General features: G+C 33.7%; 1 protein-coding gene across 1 annotated transcript in view; it reads left to right on the top strand.

Moving 5' to 3' along the window:
- The window catches only part of TNFSF11 (TNF superfamily member 11), a 51,100-nt gene that overhangs the window by 7,503 nt on the left and 21,311 nt on the right, over window positions 1–22,286 (top strand). Inside the window, exon 2 of the mRNA XM_031958424.1 lies at window positions 6,928–7,095. Coding sequence (XP_031814284.1) covers window positions 6,928–7,095 — 168 coding nt within the window. The remainder of the gene's footprint in view (window positions 1–6,927; window positions 7,096–22,286) is intronic.

Below are 22,286 nucleotides of genomic sequence, written 5' to 3'. Positions count from 1 at the left end.
ATCAAATAGATTGACTTTTGCTTTCATTCCAGTGATATCCAAAATTATTAAACCATTGTAACTGCCACCAAATGTAAGACCCTTTCCCCCCACTTTATCCTTTCAACCCACAACTCTTTTAGGCTTATATGACATTTAAGTGTGGTCTATAATCAGTGTTATTTGTTATTTCTTTTGTGGGAATATATGAATTTTTCCTTCAGAGATTTAATATTAGGAATTCTAACTATATTTGGAGATAGGCCATTTGAAAAGAAGAACCAAAAATCTGCTTATTTTTTTTGTCTTGGAAGTTCATAAACCAAGTTTTACATTGTCAGTAGGAACTAAATTTGACTAATTAACATATGAGAGTGCACCACAGACATAGGCATCTGCCAAAAAATATTCATACTAAGGTCTCTATCTCTGATACTTTCCCTAATGTCTGATGATACAGCATTCTTTTGAATTCATTGTCTAGGGTAAGAATGTTATTAAGTTAGAAAAACAGCATTGTACTATGTTAGGAGTGCTGGATTTTAATCTCATATCTGATGATTACTATCTGACTAATCTTGGCAAAGCAATTTAATTTTTCTCTGGGCAGAGTGGTCCAATGGATAGAGCTCGGGGCATGGAATCAGGAAGAATACCTAAATTCAAATCTGACCTCAGGTACTTGATAGCTGTTTTACTCCTAAGGTTAGTCATTTAGCTTCTATTTATCAAAGTTTCCCCAATTATAAAATGGGGATAAAAGTAATATATACTTCCCATGGTTGTTATAAGAATCAAATGAAAGCATATTTGAAAAATGGTTAGCTCACTACTTCTGCATAATAGATGCTTAATAAATGCTAGTTTTCTTCCTTCCCTTTTTCTCCCTTCCTCCTTCCTTCCTCCTCCCTCCCCTTCTTCCTCCCTCCCTCCTTCCTTCCCTTTCTTCCTCCTTCCTTCCCTCTCTTCCTCCCTCCCTCCCTTTTTTCCTCCCTCCCTTCCTTCCTTCCTTCCTTCCTTCCTTCCTTCCTTCCTTCCTTCCTTCCTTCCTTCCTTCCTTCCTTCCTTCCTTTTATAAAATGAATTATTAGACTGTTATCACTAACTCCCTCAGGTCTTACATTCTATAATTCTTAAGTCACACCTTATAAGTAAGCAGTTGTTATTTGTTAGTCAAAGAATTTCCTCTTGGACATTCCTTGTATCTTCTGATTCGTGTCAGTTTTTAAAAATGAAACATGGGAAATAAATATTGATTTTACATCATTGCTTTCCGTGTTCCTCTTTCTAAGTAGTTAATCTGTTACCAATGGAGATAATTTTCATATTTGCAAAGTTGAGAGGAAAATCCAATACATGGTTGAACATCAGCTATAAGCGTTCTAATCTAGACTTCAGTTTTGCAAAAATGAATAAAGAACATCCTAGGTTATTACTATTGGAATCAGCAATTTTTGCATAGAAAATTGGTCCTAACAATTAAACATATCTTTATTGAAGGGAAGGGGTCCTATCTCTAGTATTGTACTTCTCTACCCACTTGAACCATATTGGTAAAAGTTAGGAATTTCTTTGGAAGAAGAATATTATTAGAATCATCATCATCATCATCATATCATCCTCCTTCTCCTCCTCATCCTTGTCATAGTCATTATCATCATTACAGTGATGATTACATCTTCAGTTCTCTTCTTGTCCCTCATCATGTAATTTTCCTTTGAAAATTTCTAAATAAAGATGTTAAGGATTTTCTCACTTTTCACAAATAAATTGATTCTGGCAGCTACTGGTAGAATCCCTTGAATTTTATTTTGCCTCAGGCTGTTGGCTAGTGAACTCCAGTTGTTCTGTAAAGCAATCCTTTATTCTTTCCTTTACTAATAAGTTAATCTTTTTCCCCCTTTCTTTCCACATCTATTTGAGAGGCAATGTGGTGTGATCAAAGGGTTCAGATCTAACTGTAACTTTCTAGTCTTAGGATCCCTGTTTCCCCCTTTATAAAATGAGGAGGATTGTTTCTGAAGCTGCCTTCTAAGTGTAATCCCTTGATGTAGAGTTAGAGATTCTACGTTAAACACCTGAATCTGGTTTTAGCTATCTGTGTAACCCTGAGCGAGTCAGTTAAATTGTCTGGGCTTTCATTTTCCTCTTCTGTAAAAATGACATGTTGGACTCTGGTCTTTTCAACTCTAAATCTTTGATTTGATGTTCCTAAAGTGGACTTTGTCTCAAGAAATTTATAGTCCCTTGAGAAGAAATTCTATTCCATTTAATGAAAGCATCTTTCTAGGAATTATTTAATTTCTACAATTCTTACTGATTTCTAAACTTTTATTGAGCCACTGAAATCTGAAAATAAAATTCAAAGACAATGACTAGTACCTAGCAAATAGTAGGTGCTTAATATGTTTATTCATTTATTGAATATTATCCTGAATGTTATCCTATCCCTCACAAATGGTCTTTCACTTATTTTCTTTAGAGACTCAAACTTAAAAGTCATATTATTATTATTATTATTATTATTATTATTTTAGTGTTTGTTAAAAGGGAAAAAAATCTTCGAAAATTTTTGGTCCATTTCTTTGATTCTTACTATTTGTATTGATTCCAAACTCTTACTATGTTTTATCGCAGTAGAATAATAAAATTGTTTTTTAAAATTTTAGAGAAAATGTTTCTTTTTGGACTCCTTCAATATGATTTTTTCTGACATTTTTCTCTAAACAAAATTCATATCACTTCAAAAAAGGAGTGGTCATGTTTATATTACTAACTTTTTTTATTTAACTCTTGTGCAACAGTTTCTAATATTTCGTTCTTTCTGATGTAGATGTACTAAGTGTTCCTTTATTTAATCTTTGAAATTAACCTTTGTTTGAAGATGTAAATAACCAAGTTGCCTCTACATTTAGATAGTTGAAGATCTCTACTTGATGGATTGTGGGGAGAAAGTTGGCGTATTTGTCGACTCCTTTGCATCTCATAGAGAATAATTGATTAAATCTTTGCTGTAATGGATCTGAGTTGCTTTTGAGGTTACAAAAGGGAAGAGGCAGATCAAATGAAAAGAGCAGATGAGCCATAACACAAACATGCACAAAATCAGGATACCTCTGTTGAGAGAAAAGTCTTTGTATTTGCACAATATCTCCTGGGAGAATTGCTTCTCCTGAAATTTGGCATTTTATAAATTTTATAAAGGCAGTAGAACCTCTCAGCTAGAAAGATGATGGCAGATGAGAGAAATAGTGGACTGGTCAGAGTTCCTAGATCTAACTTCCTAGAAAGAAGGAGAATTTCTTCAACATCAACTTTTTGGCATCAGACTGTTGAATATAAGAGAATTAAGGACATGATGTCAGAGGTAAAGGAACAGAAAAAGGAAGAACTATCATGTGGAATAACAGACTAATTCGTTACTTTCAATTACTATTATGAATTATGTGCCCTCTGCAAGTCTAATTGGAAAGAGGTTGATTAGCAATACCATGTGCAAAGTTTCCTTTTGGGGGAGCCCCAAATCTTAGGATGGCAGTTATTGTAAGTCTGGAAGACTGTATAATTCCCTAAAGGAAAATAGAATTCAGCGGAGGATAAAAGATTATTTTTATTGACCTTAAGAGAATTTCTTTCTGTGGGGCATCTAAATCATAAGGTTGCACTATTTCCAAGAGTTTCATCTTGGAAAACACAGAACAAAAATGGGGCTAATAGGGATTTAATACTTAATATAAATAAATTGATAGTTTTTCAAATTAAATCTTTCAGATTAACAAATACATATGAAAATACTGCCAGATGTGATTGCTGATTTAAGATTGTAGAGATGAGGTATAAAAGAAAGAGTAAATGTCTTTATTTTAAACACATGGGGGAAGTTTAAAGTATGTAAACTATGGGCCATTTAGCTTGACTTCAATTCTGGCAAAATTAGAGGACATAATAATAAGAGTTGATTGTTGACTATTTAGAAAATATTATAAAATGATAACCACTTCATCAAGAAGTCATGTCAAACAAACCTTTTTTTTTTCCCTTTTCTTTTGATTTTTTTAGTTAGTGATCCTAGAAGATCAGAGGAATTATGTGGCTTTAGTTTGTTTAGATTTTTACCAAAGTATTTGATAAAATCATGTCATTCCTCTGGAAATGATGAAAAGGTATGACAGAGTTGGATTTGGGATTGTTTGAAAGACATCCATACTTGAAAAAAGTTATTAATATTTCGATGTCTACTTGGAAAGAAGTCTACAATGTTGTGCTCTAGAGATCTGTGCTTGACCTAGTTAATTAATATATTATTAACAATGACTCAGAACAAAAGCTTATGAAATTTTCAGATGATGCAAAGATAGGGGAAGGATATTTAATACAATGGGTGACAGTAACATTTCCAAAAGATCTTGGTATATTGGACTGGAATATAAAAAGAATGAAGGCAAAAATCTCATATTTGACTTTAAAAAATTGCTTCACAAATTTAGAATGGGGATTGTGTGGTTAGAGTTCATGCAGAAAAAATAAAGATCTGGCAGTTTTAGTGAACTGCAAGTTCATTATAAGTTAACACTATTAGATAGCAGTTTAAAAAAATCTAATTTTGATGTTCCTGAGTGGCATAGGGAGGCTTAATTCTGGGAATAAAGATGTAATTGTCCTGTTGGACTCTGTTCTAGTCAGATCATATTTGAAGTATTATGTACTTTCTGGGTATTGATGAGGAAGAAGATTGGTGTTTGGAGGAAGGCAACCAGTATGATGAAAGGACTTGAGTTCATGCCCTATGAGAATCAAGAATGTTTGGCTTAATGAGGACTAATAGCTGTCTTAGATATTTCAAAGAGCTAGCGCTTTCTTCCTCCTTCTTTTTCTCCTTATCTTCTTTCTTCTCCTCTGCTTCCTTTTTTTCCTCCTCTTTCTTCTCCTCTTCTCTGTGACTGTCTAATCTCTATTCTGTCTGTTGGCCTTCCTTGTGGATCATTCAGATTTTCACCATTCTTATTTTCAATGAGATGAAATAAAAGCTGTGATTTCTAGCATCAGATATCATCCAAATGGATGAGGTCATAAACCATTTCAATATTTGACCAAGAAAAAAAAAACCTGTTCACTGTAAGGAACATTAATTGCTTGCTTGCTTGGGAGTTGAAGGACTTTTTAAACCTTTTTCTGAGGAGACAGACAAAATTATATCCCCCTATTTCTAGAGTAAACTAGACCCCAGATCAGGTAAAATAAAGCAAATTCTAAAATTTCCACGGGGAAAACTTGGATAAAGGGGGGAGATGATGAGTCAAAGAGTTATTTATGGGAAGGAAACCTCTTTGATTGAACTTGATCTGTGTAAACCCAGAGGCTGAGTTCTGGGCCATGGTTTATATTAGTACAAAAAAGTAAAGCAAAAATAGAATTCTTTTTGCATGCTCCACCATTTTTGCCAAGTGTATTTTGTTATCTATAATCTTGAGGAGTAAATAAATGTATTATGCTCACTATGAATTCTTCTCACCCTACGTAGACATTAGGATTTCCCCATTGATTACTGCTTTGATAATTATTAGGAGGTAGTCTGAAATTATGAGCATAGCTGATAAAGGAAAAGGAAGCGATTTTAAATAGATATTTATATCATGGTTCTACAAACAGAAGTTTTTCCAGCTCCTGCTTGTTACTTGGAAGCACAGAAACTCTATCTCAACTGTATTCTTTACTAAGAAAAAGAGAGAAATTATGCAAAGAAATATGGTTAGCTAAAGAGAAATCATAGTAATTATAAAAAAATAACACTTTAAGATTTGCAAAGTGCTTTCCAAATGTTATCTCACTTGCTTCTCACTACAAGCCTGGGAAATAGGAGCTATTGTTATTCCATTTTACAAATGAGAAAACTGAGGTGGATCTAAGTTAATTGACTTGCCTAGGGTCACAGAGCTAATAAATATGTTAGAACAGACTTGAGCTCAGGGCTTCCTGACTCCAGTTCTAACATTCCATGTACTTTGCCATCCAGCTGGTTTGCCACGAGGTACATACTCTATATGCTATTCTGCTGCATCTTTTTGATATGTCTAGCATGTCTTTAATTCTACAAGCACATATTTACTAAATGTCCTCTATAGGCAAGATACTGTGCTGTGTGCTAGGGATACAAAGACAGGATCAAACATCTCTGCCTTTAAGGAATTGACACATGAACACAGATAACTAAATTGAAGAGGCTATGAAAAATGAGAGAGCAGAGGATCAGGGAAAGCTTCCTCAAGGTTTCTAATATATGGAGATGAAGATGGGAATTCATTCTAAGAATAACAGAAAGTCTCTTTAAAAAAGTAGGAAACCAAGAGCTGAGATCAGGAAAGCAAGTGAGCCAATTTGAACATAGAACTTTGAATGTGATATGTAAAAAAGAATAATGTGAAAAAATGGCTGGAAAGGTCATATGGAGCTGGCTTCTGGAGAGATGTAATTAAGTAGCTTGAGGGGTTTGCATTTTATCCTAATGGCAATAAACTATGGGAAAAAAATATACCCTTCTACTCCCTCTACTTGCTATGCAATGAACTAATCAATTCATACTTTCAGCCAATGTTTTACCAACATTTATAGTCAAGGTGGTGTGGTAGACATTATGAGGAATACAAGGAAGACATGGTTCTCCTTATGAAGCTTCAAATTACTTCCTCTTATTGTTAATATTAAAATCTTTAATATTATGACAAAAGATATTTAAAGAATTTTACTTTTTCTCAACACTTCTTTGGAAAGTATGTAATCACTCTTCAGACTGAATTGAAACAACTTGAATTATATATTGCACAGGTTTTTAATATGCTTCTGGGGAAAGGAAACATCTTGAAGTAATGACTTTGTCATACCTAAGTTCCACTTTGTTAAATAGGAGGATGAATAACAGTTTCTCTAACATTCTTAAAAATATTATTTCAGATGGACCCCAATAGGATTTCAGATGATGACACCTGCTGCTTTATAAAACTTTTCAAACTCCATGAAAACTCAGATTTGCAAGACTCTTCTCTGGAAGGTCAAGATGCGAAATTAATGTCTGATCCCTGTCGAAGAATCAAACAAGCCTTTCAAGGAGCATTGCAGAAGGTGAGTGGGCCCCACACTCTATCATTGAAGGGTCATGGATAGAGATATGCTTTTCCAGTTTTCAGAATTAAATTCACTCAGATACAGCCATCTTTGATGATTCTTTAAGAAAAGAAAAATCACTTGTAAAAGAACCAGGCAGTACTTTTGTGTAAAGTCAACATAGAAATGCATTGGTCAATACCTTACTGACATCACTGAACCTCAGAACTGGAAGGAGTTTCAGAAGGTGTCTATGCCAGTCTCTGGATAGATCAGAATCTTCTCTTTAAGAGATGTAACAAAGGGTCATTAAATGGTCCTCCAGGAAAGGAGAACCCACTCCTTTCTGAGTAAGCACATTGAACTTTTGGATAGCTTTTTTTCTTAAGAAGATTTCTTAACGTGAAATCTAAGTTGTTTCTTTGCTACTTCCACCCTCTGTTCTTAGTTCTGCCTTCTGGGGCCAAGCAGAACTAGTTTAATTCCTCATTTCCTGTGATGACTCATCAAATACTTAATAGTCCCCAGATTAATTAATTCTGAGTGGATGCTTTCATCTTCCATCTTCCTTCTCTTCCCCTATTTTCCTCCTTTTTTTTTTTTTAATGTTTTTTAGAAGATGAATTTGAATTCATACTTGGAGGAAATACATGTTGGTTTGTGGTAAGTTGATGGGTCAATTTTCTGGCTTGAAATCAGTGACCCAGAAATTGTTGCCCCAGTGAATGACTTCATTTCTTTTATATAGGTATACATTTTTCATATTATGTTTTTTCCTTTCCAGTGAAGATAATCATAGCCCACACTTAAACGTCACTATTAAAAATTTTATTTCTAATTCATGGAATAAAATAGACATTTCCACAACATAGTACAATAAAATAGATGATTATACATCAAACTGAAAATCCCTCATATGCAACTTTTTATTCCCTTAAAACATACAACAAAATTGTCATGTAAATTTATTCTCATCTTTATCCAACCCAGATGACCACCATTATACACAAATAAGGACATATACACCCGCATCTACATATATATGTAAATGTAAAAATCATTCTATACTAATGTCTATTTATCAGCTCTTTCTCTGGATGTGGATAGTGTCTATCTTCATATGCCCTTTATAGTTAAATTGAGTATTTATATTAATCAAACTTTACTTAGTTGCTCAAAGTTGTTTCTTAAAACTATATTAATGTTACTGTATACAATGTTAGAAAAACATGGAAAGATTTGCATGAAATCATTAAATTTGACTTTATAGTTTGCAAAATGTTTTATAGTAGCCATGTGAGCTAGATTCTTGCATAAAGAAATTGTGGCTTCTTAAATGAGGAGACAAGAGATTTAAGTGACTTATCAAAAATTACATGGATGGGAAGTGCTGTGGACAGAATTTGAACTCGGGTCTTTGGACTTCAACTCCAATGAGAAGACTGTATTTAGTGCTTATTTAATGGTTAACAATTAGGATAGGAAATGATAGAAAGTGGGGAGGGGGAAGAAGAGAGAAAACTAAAGATAAAAAGTAGTTTCCTTTCTTTAAAGAAAAGAAAATAAGTTAGAAGGGCAAAGATAAATGACTTCACTTCTACAAACTAGGAGATATTGGGAATCATGGAATCAATCTTAAATTAGAAGGATAGCATTGAAATTTACACATTGGATTTATTATATTTTTATTTATATTTAAATATGAATTTTAAAAAAGACAAGCAGTTGCCCAGAACTGAAATTTACAGTTTCATTTATAGCCTTCTTTTTCTGATTATGATGTGTATAGAAATGTCCATCTTATTTAGCATTTCAGTCCAGAATAATTTTTTTTTCAAAAAGGAGTGATAGAATATTTCAACTTTAAGATACCTTAGAGATTGTTGCACAGTCAATAGAGTCAGGATCTTCAGTACCTAGAGTCAGGAAGTTCTGAATTTACATTTGAGCTCAGATATTTATAAGTTGTGTGATTGTGAGCAAGTCAGTTAACTTCTGAGGATAATATTATCTGGGGATAAAATTAAAACTTACTTTACAGTTGGTTATTAAGGATTATATGAGATTGTATTTTTCCTGTTTTTTTTCAAATCCTAAAGTGCTATATAAATGCTAGCTATGATGATGATGATGATGATGATGATGATGATGATGATGAAGATGAAGAGGAGGAGGAGCAGGAAAATGAGAAAAGGAAGACTAAAGCTTAAAGTGGGGAATAAGTTGTTTATAGATATGTAAAACCAATTACTTCTCTTAATTTCTAGGAACACAGTTGAGGAATTCTTTCACAACTAGGTCTTTGCTTCTCCTGACATTGTTTAGATGACTGATCAAAGAATTTGTATCTACCTCAGTGAATAGAGAACTATACATCTCAATCTTAATTTTTGGATGTTCTCCCCTTGTCCAGGTTTCTTCTATTCATTTCATCATAGAAGCATCAACAAGTCTTCCAAATAAAATTAACATTTAAAAATCTCACCAGTAATTTTGATTGAATGTACATATTAGAAGGTTGGGAAGAGAGAAAAAATCAAAGTCAAAAACAAATTAAAGTCTTTCTACATGTCTAAAAGGCTTGATTTTTATTGTTCTAAAATTTCTAAGGGGAAAAGATATTGGTAGTAAAAACCAAAATGTTCGATCACATTGGGTATGTTGCTGTACTAACGTGAAATTTCTGCTTTCATTCTTGCAAAATCAATGAGATTCAAGCATGTCAACAAGTTGATTGGCTCTGTGGCTTTTAGCAAAAATTGTAATATAACACTGGGAACTTGCAAGAATTTAGGGGGGAAAAATCCATTCTATAAAATTAAAGAAGTTGTTAGTTCCTCTTGCCACCTACCAAAAAAAAAGTCACCATTTTTAAAAAGTAGACCACAAATATCAGTAACTTCCTTTCCAAAGTTGCTGTTGCACTACAGAAATATAATTCTCTTGTGGGAGGAGCTTGAATTTGCAAAACATTTAATCAAAACAAAATCTCAATTCATTATATGATATCACTCAGTTTATTTTTGCCATTTCTAGATGTCTTCCATCTTCCATCCAGTTTGATGATCTCTTCCAAAAGTCATGTGAAATTCTAATTAAGTTTTGTCTGTATTCTCATTAGCTTTTTGTGGAAATATTTAAATTTCTCTCACATCCTCTTCCTGGTATCCTGTGTCGTTAAACAAAGTAAAGTCAGACATTTAGCTAGAATAAATAAAAGAAATTCATGTTCTCTCGGAAAAAAAATATAGGTGGGTTGAAAAAGTAGAAGCAGAATCCCTGAATATTCTTTTAAAATAGTATCATATGCAAAGATAGTTCAACTCTTCATGACCCACTTTTGGAGTTTTCTTGGCAGAGACAACTGGAGAGATTCATCCATTTCTTTTCCAGCTTATTTTACAGATGAGGAAATTAAGTAAACAGAGTGAAATAACTTACTCAGAGTCACACAATTAATGTTAGATCTGAATTCCAGAAGATGGGACTTTTTGATTTCCAGCACCCTATCCAAGGTGCAATCTAGCTGCCCCATCGAGGTTACAGGCAAATATATTATGATGGGTTTAGCAGCTATATAAGAGAGGCTATATAGGTTATTCGTTCTCTCTCTCTCTCTCTCTCTCTCTCTCTCTGCTTAGTAAAAGAACAAGAATGTTGACTTTTGGAAATTCAGTGTCCTACTTAGAGAGACTAGACATTATTCTCTAAAAGCATTTGTTAAGCTCCAGCTTGCAGTTTGCACTGAAAAAAGTGACAACTACATATGAGCCTTCTTAATGGTCTGCAAAGTAAGAAATGATGATGCTAGAGCTGGTAAACAGGGCTGTTCAAATAACAGAAGAAAAATATTAAACTTTTTATAAACATTATAATAAAAGTACACTAGAGACCTAGAGGTCTTCACTGCAGTATCATGATTAAGGTGATATAAGGAGTTTCTTTTAACAGTAACTGAACTACTTTGGACAGGTTGCATATAATCAACTCATGGTATACCAGCATGTTGATTATGTGTTTCATCAAGCACTACTGTATTTATAAATGCTTTTAAGGATCAAATGCTAGCAAATAACTAAAGCATGAAAGAACAAATAGCAAATTCATTGTTTGAGGTATTGTTTATAATTCTTGTGCTAAGGCCATATATTTATTTAAATAAGATATTCTATCTTCATTAACACCATTCATGTCCATGAGTCATACCAATATAGGTTTCAATTTATATTTCAAAATTCAGGTTAAGATAATTATTGCTTTTAGGTTCTGTTGCATTGAATCAGATCTGGCTCTGAGAACTTATTAAATTGGCCAAATGTCTACCGTTAAGTTGGTTAAGTATGTCTTCAGTGTCCTCTGACCTCTCCCTCTTGCTCAGATCTCCTTAAGTCCTTTTAGGTATCCAGTGCCCTTATGCTGTCTCTTAACTATTTAGGAGCCCTATTATTATGTCTTCCCCTGATAGTAAATCATATCTATTCTATGTCCCATTTCTCCTCTTCCTTTTTAAGGGACTGATTAGTGATACTTTTTAAGGGACTGATTAGTGTCAGTGAGGAGAAATTTGGAACAGGCAAATCTTTTAGATTCATTTAAATCATACTAGTGGGAATAAAAGAATAAGGTCTGACATAATGGGCAAATGTTCTTTTTAGCCAAATAAATAAAGACTTGCTTCTCAAATTTGCTCATTATACTTTCTTGTACAGTAATTGTTGTCACTCTTTTTTAACATAAATATTATACGAATATTATAATTGATACTATAACTAATAAATAACATTGGACTGCTGGGGTGGAATAGTGCCAGGCCTGGGGTCAGGAAGACTCATCTTCCTAAATTCAAATCCAGTCTTAAATACTTAATAGCTGCGTGACCCTGGGAAAGTCATTTAATCCTGTTTTTCTCAGTTCCTCATCTGTAAAATGGCTGGAGAAGGAAATGGCCAACCACTATATTTGTCTTTGCCAAGAAAACCTTAAATAGTGTCATCAAAAGTTAGACATGACTGAAACGACTATACAATAAGTAACAAGGGGAAATTCTTTTGTGGGGCCAAAGAACAATGTGTTTGTATCTCTCTGTGTGTTTGTATACTTTTGAAATCCCTCTACCCAAACAGAAGGACAACAATTTTTAAAAAAATCTCCTTTCCTCCATCAAAAACCTTACTTGGAGGAGATCATTTATTCAGTCAATAAGCATTTATTGCCCAGCACTATGCTATAAGAAGTTAGATGAACTCAGTTATGTCTAACATGCTGCATTTATTTGAGGAATAGTTATTATTAAATTATATGAAATTTTACGCACACTTTGCAAAATAAGATGTTTTTCCTTTAAAATAGGCTAGTTCAATTCCAGAGTATACTTAAAAGAAAAAAAAAAACATTAGTTTCCATGCAGTATTTTTAACAAAATACTTTGTCATCTCATTTAATTCTTACAACTACCCTGAGTTAGGCAGTGTAAATATATTTGTTCTTATTTTAAAGAGGAGGAAACTGAAGATCCAAGACATTAAATTACTTATCTAAGATCATACTCCCAATAAGGTGGCTCAAGCCCAAGTCTTTCAATTCACTGTCTAGTATTGCAGCTATTACTTTTCAAGGATATTCAGCTTAGTTCTAAGAGTGGATATAAAAGTAATCTTCAAACAACATTAATTTGGGAGTCCTTATACAGCACAGTTGCCTCAGACATTATGAAGGGATCAAACTGTTCGTTGGAAACAGATACAGGACACAGTTTTACATCGGATGTGCTCATGAAAATGTTTACATAGCATGTCTTTGGTCAGACAAGTAATGCTGTTTTTTCTCTTTCTTTTTCATTTGTGGTTGGGTTTTCTTGGCTTTTTTTTCCCCTTTAGCACAGAACTCTAAAAGCCTCTTAGTGATCCAACCTTACCAACTGCAATTTATGAAGTCTATTATAACAGTCTATGACAATTTAAAAAAAAACAAAACTATTACATATCTGGCACCCAATGTATAAAGTTATTTCATTTCTCCCCTTGTTTCCCACTTTTGGCAGTATTCCCAGTCCTTGCTGTCTTAGGGAGTGAAGTAGCCAGCTTGGGTTTGAGCTCAGGAATCCTTTGCACAGAAACAAGAACAGTTGGCCACCAGACCACTCTTTCACCCATTCTTACCCCTTGTCCTTATAAAAAGCCATTTGTTTATTTGCTGAATAAATGTGGAACACACAGGACTGGTAACAAGGTCAGGATTATGAGTACACTGGCTAAAAGACTACTACCACTTGTATTTAGAATGTCAGGCAGTGAGTTATTGTTTCTACATTGGGTAACACCATTGGGAAACAAATCTTTCTTAAAAGAGGGCTTCAGAGAAATTTAAAGGGATGGTCTGTACAAGGGACCAGGATCTCAAAGCTGCTAAGCACTTTGCATTGGAAAATACTGCTGTATCCTTTGGGTAGCATCAGAGTGGTGCCATGTATTGTCTGTCTTCATTTTCTCATCAGTGAAATTGGAATAATAATAATATATTATATTATTATAGGAAAATAGGGAATAATAACCCAACCTTGGAGGATTGTTCTGAGGATCAATGAGATGTATATAAACTTATTTATAAACCTTAAAGTGATTTATACATATATATATATATATATATATAATTATGTATGATATAGTATAATTATTAGCTATCATCATTGTCATTGGAACCTGAAGCTTATTTGATTGACTCAATTCTTTTTACTTATACAACTAGAGCCAAAGTAATTTATGTACAACTTTATGAGTCCATATCACACCTACATATAGACATTATTACTATTAAGAGTAGTGGACACAATAAACTAGGGAAGCATTCAGTCTATAATTTTTTCAATTCTTATTACCTCTTTTTGCCTTTGACAATTTCAACCTAGACCTGCTATGGGACATTGATAGACTGCACAGATGAGTGAGGTTCATACAATAGTGAATGATTCTGGATTGTATTTACTATGGGAGGTAGGTATCATATAAATCTCCAAATATTAAAGCCCCACTCCCAACCCCACAGCATCATTACACTAAGTTGCATTATCTCTACCTGGTCTTACACTGGTGGATTGAGTTAATTTTGGGAAATGAACTTGGAAGAATTTCTGAAGGCCAAAGTTACTATACGGTGAGACCTTATCTGGAGTTTTTTTCTTTGTTTCACTTTTAGGTAGACACAGGATAATAAGAATAAACCAATGATTTAAACAAAATAAAGATATAAAATAAACCATTATGAAAATCTCAAAGAGCACTGACTTTGGATTTTAAAAATCTGGGTTCAAATCATTCCCCCCTTACCACCAGACCTTGACTAAATAATTTCTTCAAGGCTTTAGTTTCTTATTCTTTAAAATGAAAGCACTGGGCCATTCAGCTTTATCTCCTGAAACTTTTACAATTTTGTACAGTGAAGACTGATGGATAGAGGGTCATGACCTTGAGAATAGGTTTTTGGTTATCAAAGATTTACCTATACCTTACTTACTAAATCAGCAACATGAACCAATATATTTTTCAAAGTCTTTTAGCAAAAGGGATTAAAAAACAAAGGATTTTCTACTAAATCCTGAAATAAGTTTTATGGTTAGTAAGTCTTTTTATCATCCAAAGGTTAAAGAAAATTTGGATATCACAGACTAAAAAAGATTTAGGGTTGATTTAATAACAGTTAACTTAGAGAGTCTCAGAAGATTCCTTTTAGGCTTATGCACTTAGAATCTCTAGTATTCTTGGGTAGTTATCTACATATTTCACCTTTAAAAATTCAAGTTTTGTTGGATTTTGGAGCCTTAAAATAAAAACAAAACTAGAAATTGATGGAGTAAAACTTTTTTGATGTTTTGTATTTGCTGATCACAGCATCTCAGTCTAACTTTCCTAAGCAATATTTTCCCAAACTTCAGAAATGAATAAGAAATTAATTAAATTTAGGAAAGTATAATATGCTTTCCACAATTTGATTGCATCTGTGATTCTAATGAATGGAACTTTTCGATTCAAACCATATCTTATTTTTTATATGGTTAGCACACACACACAAGCAAGGAAAATAAAACATTCATATTTTTTTTGGTTGTTCTCTTAGCATAGATAGAGCATACATCCCAAGGAGGTTTCTTGTAAACCCACAAGGAAACTTGAGTTTCTGGGGCTCTGGTGTTCCCAAATCAAGATGTTAGTCATGTAGTGGTTTTCTAATGGGATTTCATTGTCCTTAGCCATAACACTTTTGGGAAGTGCAATTCAAAACTGATCATACTTAACTTTTGTGAAAGCTGTTTTTATGGGAAAGTTGAAGCAATTCCCACATTTTCCCCTACAAAACATCTACCACCTTATTGCTTTTTGCCTAATATCTTGGCTATGGTAACCTGCAACTCAGTAGAAGGTTGAGAAAACAGGATCATGTACAAATGGGGCATGTTGCAGGCCAGTCTTGTGTGGGTTTGTATGTGTATGAGGAGTGGTAGTCGTCCTGATGCAAGAGGCAGTGATCCAGGGAAAGGAAAGATATATTAGATGAAGATTTGAAAAAATTATGCAATATAAAGAAATGGAAAATTTTGGGAAACCGCCAAAGGTGTGCTGGTAAATATTTAACAACCCTCTTTCCAAAAGTATGACATACTTTCAAAACTGGTTTGCATAATTAACATCTTCTCTGTCATTTTGTTTAGCCCAAAAGTTAACAAAATAATCAAACCCTCATTTATAGTCGCCTTTGCCAATTTCTGAGTGGCTAAATGACATAGTGAACTAGGAAGTGCAGTATATAGAGGGCAGGTCTTGAAATCAGGAAGACTCATTTTCCTGATTTCAAATCTGACTCAGACACTTACTAAATGTGTGACCTTGAGCAAATCCCTTAATCCTATTTGCCTCAGTTCCCTCATCTGTAAAATAAGTTGGAGATTATCTCCTATATCTCTACCAAGAAACTTCAAAAAAGGAACATGAAAAGTTGAACATGACTGAAACAACTGAACAACAATGAGAAGTGTAAATACTCACACTGAAAATTTAACAGTCTGCCCTTCTGAGAGAGCCAGCTCCAGTGTCCTTTTAAATGCAGCTTAAGACTCTTAGACTAAGTAATGTGTCACTGAAGGATGAGCTCAGTGTTTACTGATGGAATGGAATATTTTCATTATGATTATCTTGGAGATGAATATAGTCTGTAAGGAGAAAAGTCTATATCAAAATCGCTTAAACTGTGGGTCTTGAACCCATGGTTTCATAACTGAATGTGAGGGTCACAAAATTATGATTTATTATCAGGAAATGTTTGGTTTACATACCTATTTTATATACCTATATACCTAAGGTTGTAAAAATTTCCATTCCTTCTTCCAAAAATTTTAAGCCAGCTCTCTCAGTCTTGACATATAACTGGAAAACCAAACATTTAATATAGTAAAAAGGGCACCATTGAGCTCTGCAGTTAGTAGCTATGAATCCACCTATTTAACTCACCATGTAAAATGGAACAAACCATCTCAAACCATCATTATGCATTTGTTAAGCACCTGTGTGCCAGACACTGTGTTCAGCTATTTGTTCAGTTATCCTGCTGTTTTTATGCAGTTTGAAGTGAGGTTTGGTGTTCCAGAGTTCATATGAGGAAAGATAGTAACAAAAGGATAAAAAATACAGAAATGAAATTTTATCTAGGGGAAATATTCACAATGAGAAGGAATAGGTCCATGGGGGTAGAGGTGTAAGCAGATGGAACTGGACATGGGTTTTTAATAGGGTTCTTTTTCTATCTGGTTGTTTTGTTTATTTGTTTGTTTTTATACCTGAATTTTTAAAAATTTCAATAATATTTTATTTTCCCCATTACATGTGAAATAGTTTTCAACATTCAATTTTGTAGTTCCAAATTTTTTTTCTCACTATATCCCTTATCTCTCCCCTACCCAAGAGAGCAAGCAATCTGGTATAGGTCATACATATATAATCATTTTAAACATATTTCCATATTAGTCATGTTGGGAAAGAAAAATCGGAACAAAAGTGAAAAACCATGAGAAAAAAAAAAAGAAGGGTGAAAATAGTATGCTTTGATCCACATTCAGTCTCCATAGTTTTCTCTCTGGATGCGGATGGCATTTTCCATCTCAAGTCTATTGGAATTGTCTTGGATCACTATAGTGCTTAGAAGAGCTGAGTCTATTGTAGTTGATCATCACATAACCTTGCTGTTACTGTGTACAATGTTCTCCTGCTTCTGTGCACCTTCATTCGTCATCAATCCATACAAGTCTTTCCAGGCTTTACTAAATGAAATCAGCCTGCTCATCATTTCTTTTATTATTATTATTATCATTAATAGCTTTTTATTTTTCCAAATACATGCAAAGATAGTTCAACTCACTTCACTTAGTATCAGAATCAATATCAGTTCCTGCAAGTTTTTCCAAACTTTTAAAAAATCTTGCTCATTATTTCTTATAGAACAATCATTTTCCATTACATATCATGTCTTATTCAGATATTCCCCAATGATGTCCATCTACTCAATTTCCTGTTCGTTGCCACCACAAAAAGAGCTGTTACAAACATTTTTGCACATGTGGGTCCTTTCCCACGATCTCTTTTAGATACAGATCCAGTAGTGACATTGCTGGATCAAAGAGGATGCAATTTTATAGTCCTTTTATAGGGTTTTATAGGGTCCAGCAGGACCAGTTATTGGGGGAGGATCTGCTGTGGATTCATGCTGAGGAAATTGTTAGTTAGTTGATACATAAACTCCCCACTATCTAGAAGAGGCTTTGGACCATGACTCTGGCAGGGCGACTTAGGGATTTTGAGCCTCTCCTGTTTTTTTGTTTTTGTTTTTGTTTTTTGTTTTAATTTAGCAGGCTGGAAAGGCTAATCCCTAGTCTCTAGTCATTAGCATTTATTCGGATGTCCCATTATATGAATTGTCTTAATATATTTTTAAGTTATTAAAGTTTAAGATTGTACTAAGACTTTTGGGACAGCCCACATGGCATTTTTATTCTACATGTATAGGCTATTATTATTCTCAATTAATAGGTGAAGAAACTGAGTCTGGGAGAGGATAAATGATTTTTTTAAGGTCACATGGCTGGCTGTGTTTAAGGTCACATTATTTACACACTTAATTTATATGAATTCAAATATATGTACTCAGCAAAAAAAATGAAGAGATACTGAGACAGACAGAGGGATGAGGAGAAATAATGATAAGGTCTATCATTTGCATTGCACCTTAAAATTTGCAAAGTAATTTACATATATTATTTTATTTGATCTTCCTAACAACCCTGCAGGGTAGGTACTAGTGTTATTTCTCTTTTACAAATAAGGAAACATGAGAAAATTTTAGTGACTTGCCTAAGGTTATACAGATAGTAAGAGTTTGAATTCATAGCTTCTGTCTCCACAAACTCAGAATTTCAACTCAGATATTCCTAATTCCAAGTCAGTGTACCATTGATTTAAATAAGGTGGAAATACCACTTGCCATTCTACTCAGTAAGTGTATACCATAGGAATGAATGAACATGAGTATGAAGACATGAAAATTCTTTCCAGTCTTGTATATGTTGATGTCCATCTTTAGTAGAGCCTTGCAAATCTGAGAAATAGATATGCCTTATCTAGAGGGTTCAATCCTATCTTTAGCCCATGTGACTCAATCCCTTACCCTTTAAGCTTAGAGTCAACCTTATCATGGAGTTTCAGATCCTGCTGGTTGATTCAAAACTTCTTTCAGAAAGAAGTTAACTTGCAGAAGAATTTTTTTAATTTGTGCACATATTTTAGCATCTAGCCCCGTGTATGATGCATCTTCTCCATCATAAGAAGAACAGTGGATTTGGAAGAAAAAAATACATCAATTTGCAATCTGCTTGCTTTGTTACTTTCTCTGTGGCTTTGTTTCCTCATTATGACATGGGGATTGTGATACTAATGAGTCAGAGGGAGTGTATATAAAATTACCTTGTAAATAGTAAAGTTCCTTAGATATTTCAGTTATTGCTATTGTTATCTACTGTACAGAATAACTGAAGTGTTTTGTAAGCTATAAGGCATTATAAATGTGAATTATTTTTGGAACTTAGGAAATTTTAGTTGTACTTCTTGTTTTTACTTGTATTTGTTCTAATTCTGTGATTTCAGGGAAAACACCATACTTTTCTGAAAATTACCTTGCTCACCTAGGAAATGAAGAAATTCAATTAGATTATTCCTGAAGTCACTTTCAGATTTAAACTCTTTTGGTCCTATAATGATAGAATTGTTTATTTTTTATTATTTGCTTTGCATTTTCTGAAGTTAGAACCTCTACCTCATCTCTTTCTGGCTTCTTATAAATCATTATCACTTCTTTGTTACTGTTGTTCAGACATATCTGACTCTTTGTGATCCCATTTTACAGCTTATTTTACAGATGAAGAAACTGAGGCAAGTAGCATTAAGTGACTTGTTCAGGATGACACAGCTTATAAATTCTGAGGCCAGATTTGACTTCAAGGAAGATAAGTCTTCCTGACTCCATGCCCAGCATTCTATCCACCAGATTACTTAGCTGCCCTTGTAGCTTCGGTGTACAATTATATCTTTTTCTTTCCCAGAGCAAGATTCCAGGCAGCCAGAAATTTCTGCAGCAGGATCACTCCCCATTCAGTTAACCATTCTGTCAATTGGTAAATGGAGCCCAGACGTGGGAAATAGTTAGTCTTTAGTTGTTAAACTGTAGTTATTCTTTCTAGACTTGAGATTAGTCTTTTAAAAGAACATAGTAGCTTAAGACATTTTTAAAAATTGGGCTCTTTATGAAGACTAATATTGCTGTCATAAGCCTACTTTATGAAAACTCAAGGGGACCTTTAACTGTAGCAGAAGCTTCCTCATTTAAACGATGAAGGTTAAACAAAAAAACTAATTTTCTATTCCCAGCTTGCTCATAGCACTGCCAAGAAGAGCATCATTTTGTCTCATGAAAACAAGGAAACAAGGCCACCTTGTTCTTCAGTCCTTCTGTGTGCATCAAACATTTATTTTTAAAGGCACATTTTAAAATCAGCAACTTTTTAGCTGAACAAATGGCAATTTCACTAATCACATTCCTAGTATGTAACGCATAGTGTGGAATAATTCTTTACTAGCCATGCTAATTTGTGTGTTATTTCTCTGATAAATCTTTTGACCAGAGATTCCATATGGAGGAGGCTACAGTTAGCTAGTCAAACAGAAAGGTGTTGGTATGTCATTTTAAAGTTATATGTCCAGTCCTAGATATATGACATCGGAAGCAAGTAGTCATTCTAAGAAGCAAGAATCATTCTAAGCCAAAGAGTGAGCTGTCTCAACATAACAAGAAGTCTGGGGCTCTTAGAGATGGGAAATATGTCTGAGAGTTCAAAATATTGATGAGAATAATACCAATGGTAGGATCCAAAGGGCAAAATAGGAAAATACTAAGTCAAGCAAGAATGTTAAGAAACCAGTCTAAGTAGACTTGATCATATGCAAGAGTGAGTTTAAATTTGATATATGATATATATGACAGTGCCAACATCTTAGTGTGTGAATACAACCTCACTTGATGTAAAAGAGCTTCACTCCTGTACAGTTTCCTAATATCACTCGTTTTTCCCATGGGGCAAACAGTTATATTTGCATAGTGTTGGAGGATATGTAGATGTCAGTTTTATTTTGGTAAGGGGAAAATTATTTTGAGAAGAACCTGGTCTTATGTCAAGATGATTTCTTAATGCTTTTTATTAAAATATAAAACATTGATAAACAAATTTAATACTAGAGTTATAACATCAGATATGACTCATCTCAGGGAAAGGGGTGAGTCTATCCCTTATATTACCAGAATCCTTTCTATAGATTTGTTTTTCTTGCATATATTCTAAGAATATTCAGGACTCCCTATTATTTTTTAATCTAGGAATTCAGTTTCACCTTGAAAATAAAGGTGTTTATTTTTATCAAGTGTAGGACTAAAGTATACATTGATTACTTCAGGAAAATTTTAACTCTGAAACAAATCCAGAAATATTTTTCTTCTAAACCAGAAAATTGGTCCATCCAGGTAACTACTTTGAAGAAGATCTTACATCAGTATTTCAAATAATCTGTGATTTCATCAGTGTGGGTATTTGCTATCAATGCAGGTTGCAACCTATCATGAGGTACATTTGAGGAACAGTCAGTAATCCAATTTAACTAGTGTAAATTAAGTACATTTAGGGGAACATTCAGAGATAAGGTTATAAATGCTCATATTGCGGTAGGTCTTGATTTCCAAAATAGGAAGCCTATTTTTGTTGTTATTATTGTTGTTTAATTATTTCAGTTATGTCTAACTTTTCATAACCTCTTGGGGGTTTTCTTGGCAAAGATTCTATAGCAGTTTGCTATTTCCTTCTCCAGATCATTTTTACAGATAAGGAATTGAGAGAAATATGGTTAGGTGACTTGCCTAGGGACACATACTAATAAGTGAGGCCAGAATGAACTCATTTGAGGCTAGATATTTCCTGATTCCAAGCCTAATGGTCTATCTACTGTATCACCTAGCTTTCTCAGAGCCTATTTTTATTTTATTCAATAGGAGATGGAGCACCAGAGAACATTTTTAATTGGGCAATGATATAATTGTAACTGTACTTTTGGAGTATTAAATATATTGGAATATAATTTGGCTTGGAGAGAAAAAGTCTGAAGATAGGGAGACCAGTTGAGGCTATTTCCTAGACTAGATAAGAAGCAATGAGGTCTGGATTAGATTGGTATTATAGGGGACATATAAGAGTCAATGAATGGGAAAGACATTAGATAAGAATTAACAAGGTTTGATAACTGGATGTAAGAAAGGAAATGAGTTCAAGATAAATCCTCTGTGGCTAGGAAAATCATGGTGTTATAAAACAGTCCAGAGGAAAAGCTATGAATTTTGGGGAGGAGAGGGAGTGGCTAATAAAAGAAGAATATGAATTCAGTTTTGAACGGGTACTTGTGATGCTAAGAAGAAATCCAACTAAGTTAAATAATAATTTGAATTGTGAGAATCAAATGAGATAACAAATATATGTCATTTTACATACCCTAAAACACTAAAGACATGTTTTTTTATTATTGTTGTTATAGAATGTGACACTAGAACTTATGATAGAAATCAGGGCTTGAAACATG

This window comes from Sarcophilus harrisii, chromosome 3 (assembly GCF_902635505.1).
Source record: "Sarcophilus harrisii chromosome 3, mSarHar1.11, whole genome shotgun sequence".
Taxonomy (NCBI): domain Eukaryota; kingdom Metazoa; phylum Chordata; class Mammalia; order Dasyuromorphia; family Dasyuridae; genus Sarcophilus; species Sarcophilus harrisii.
This window is presented reverse-complemented; position numbering and strand designations above follow the sequence as displayed.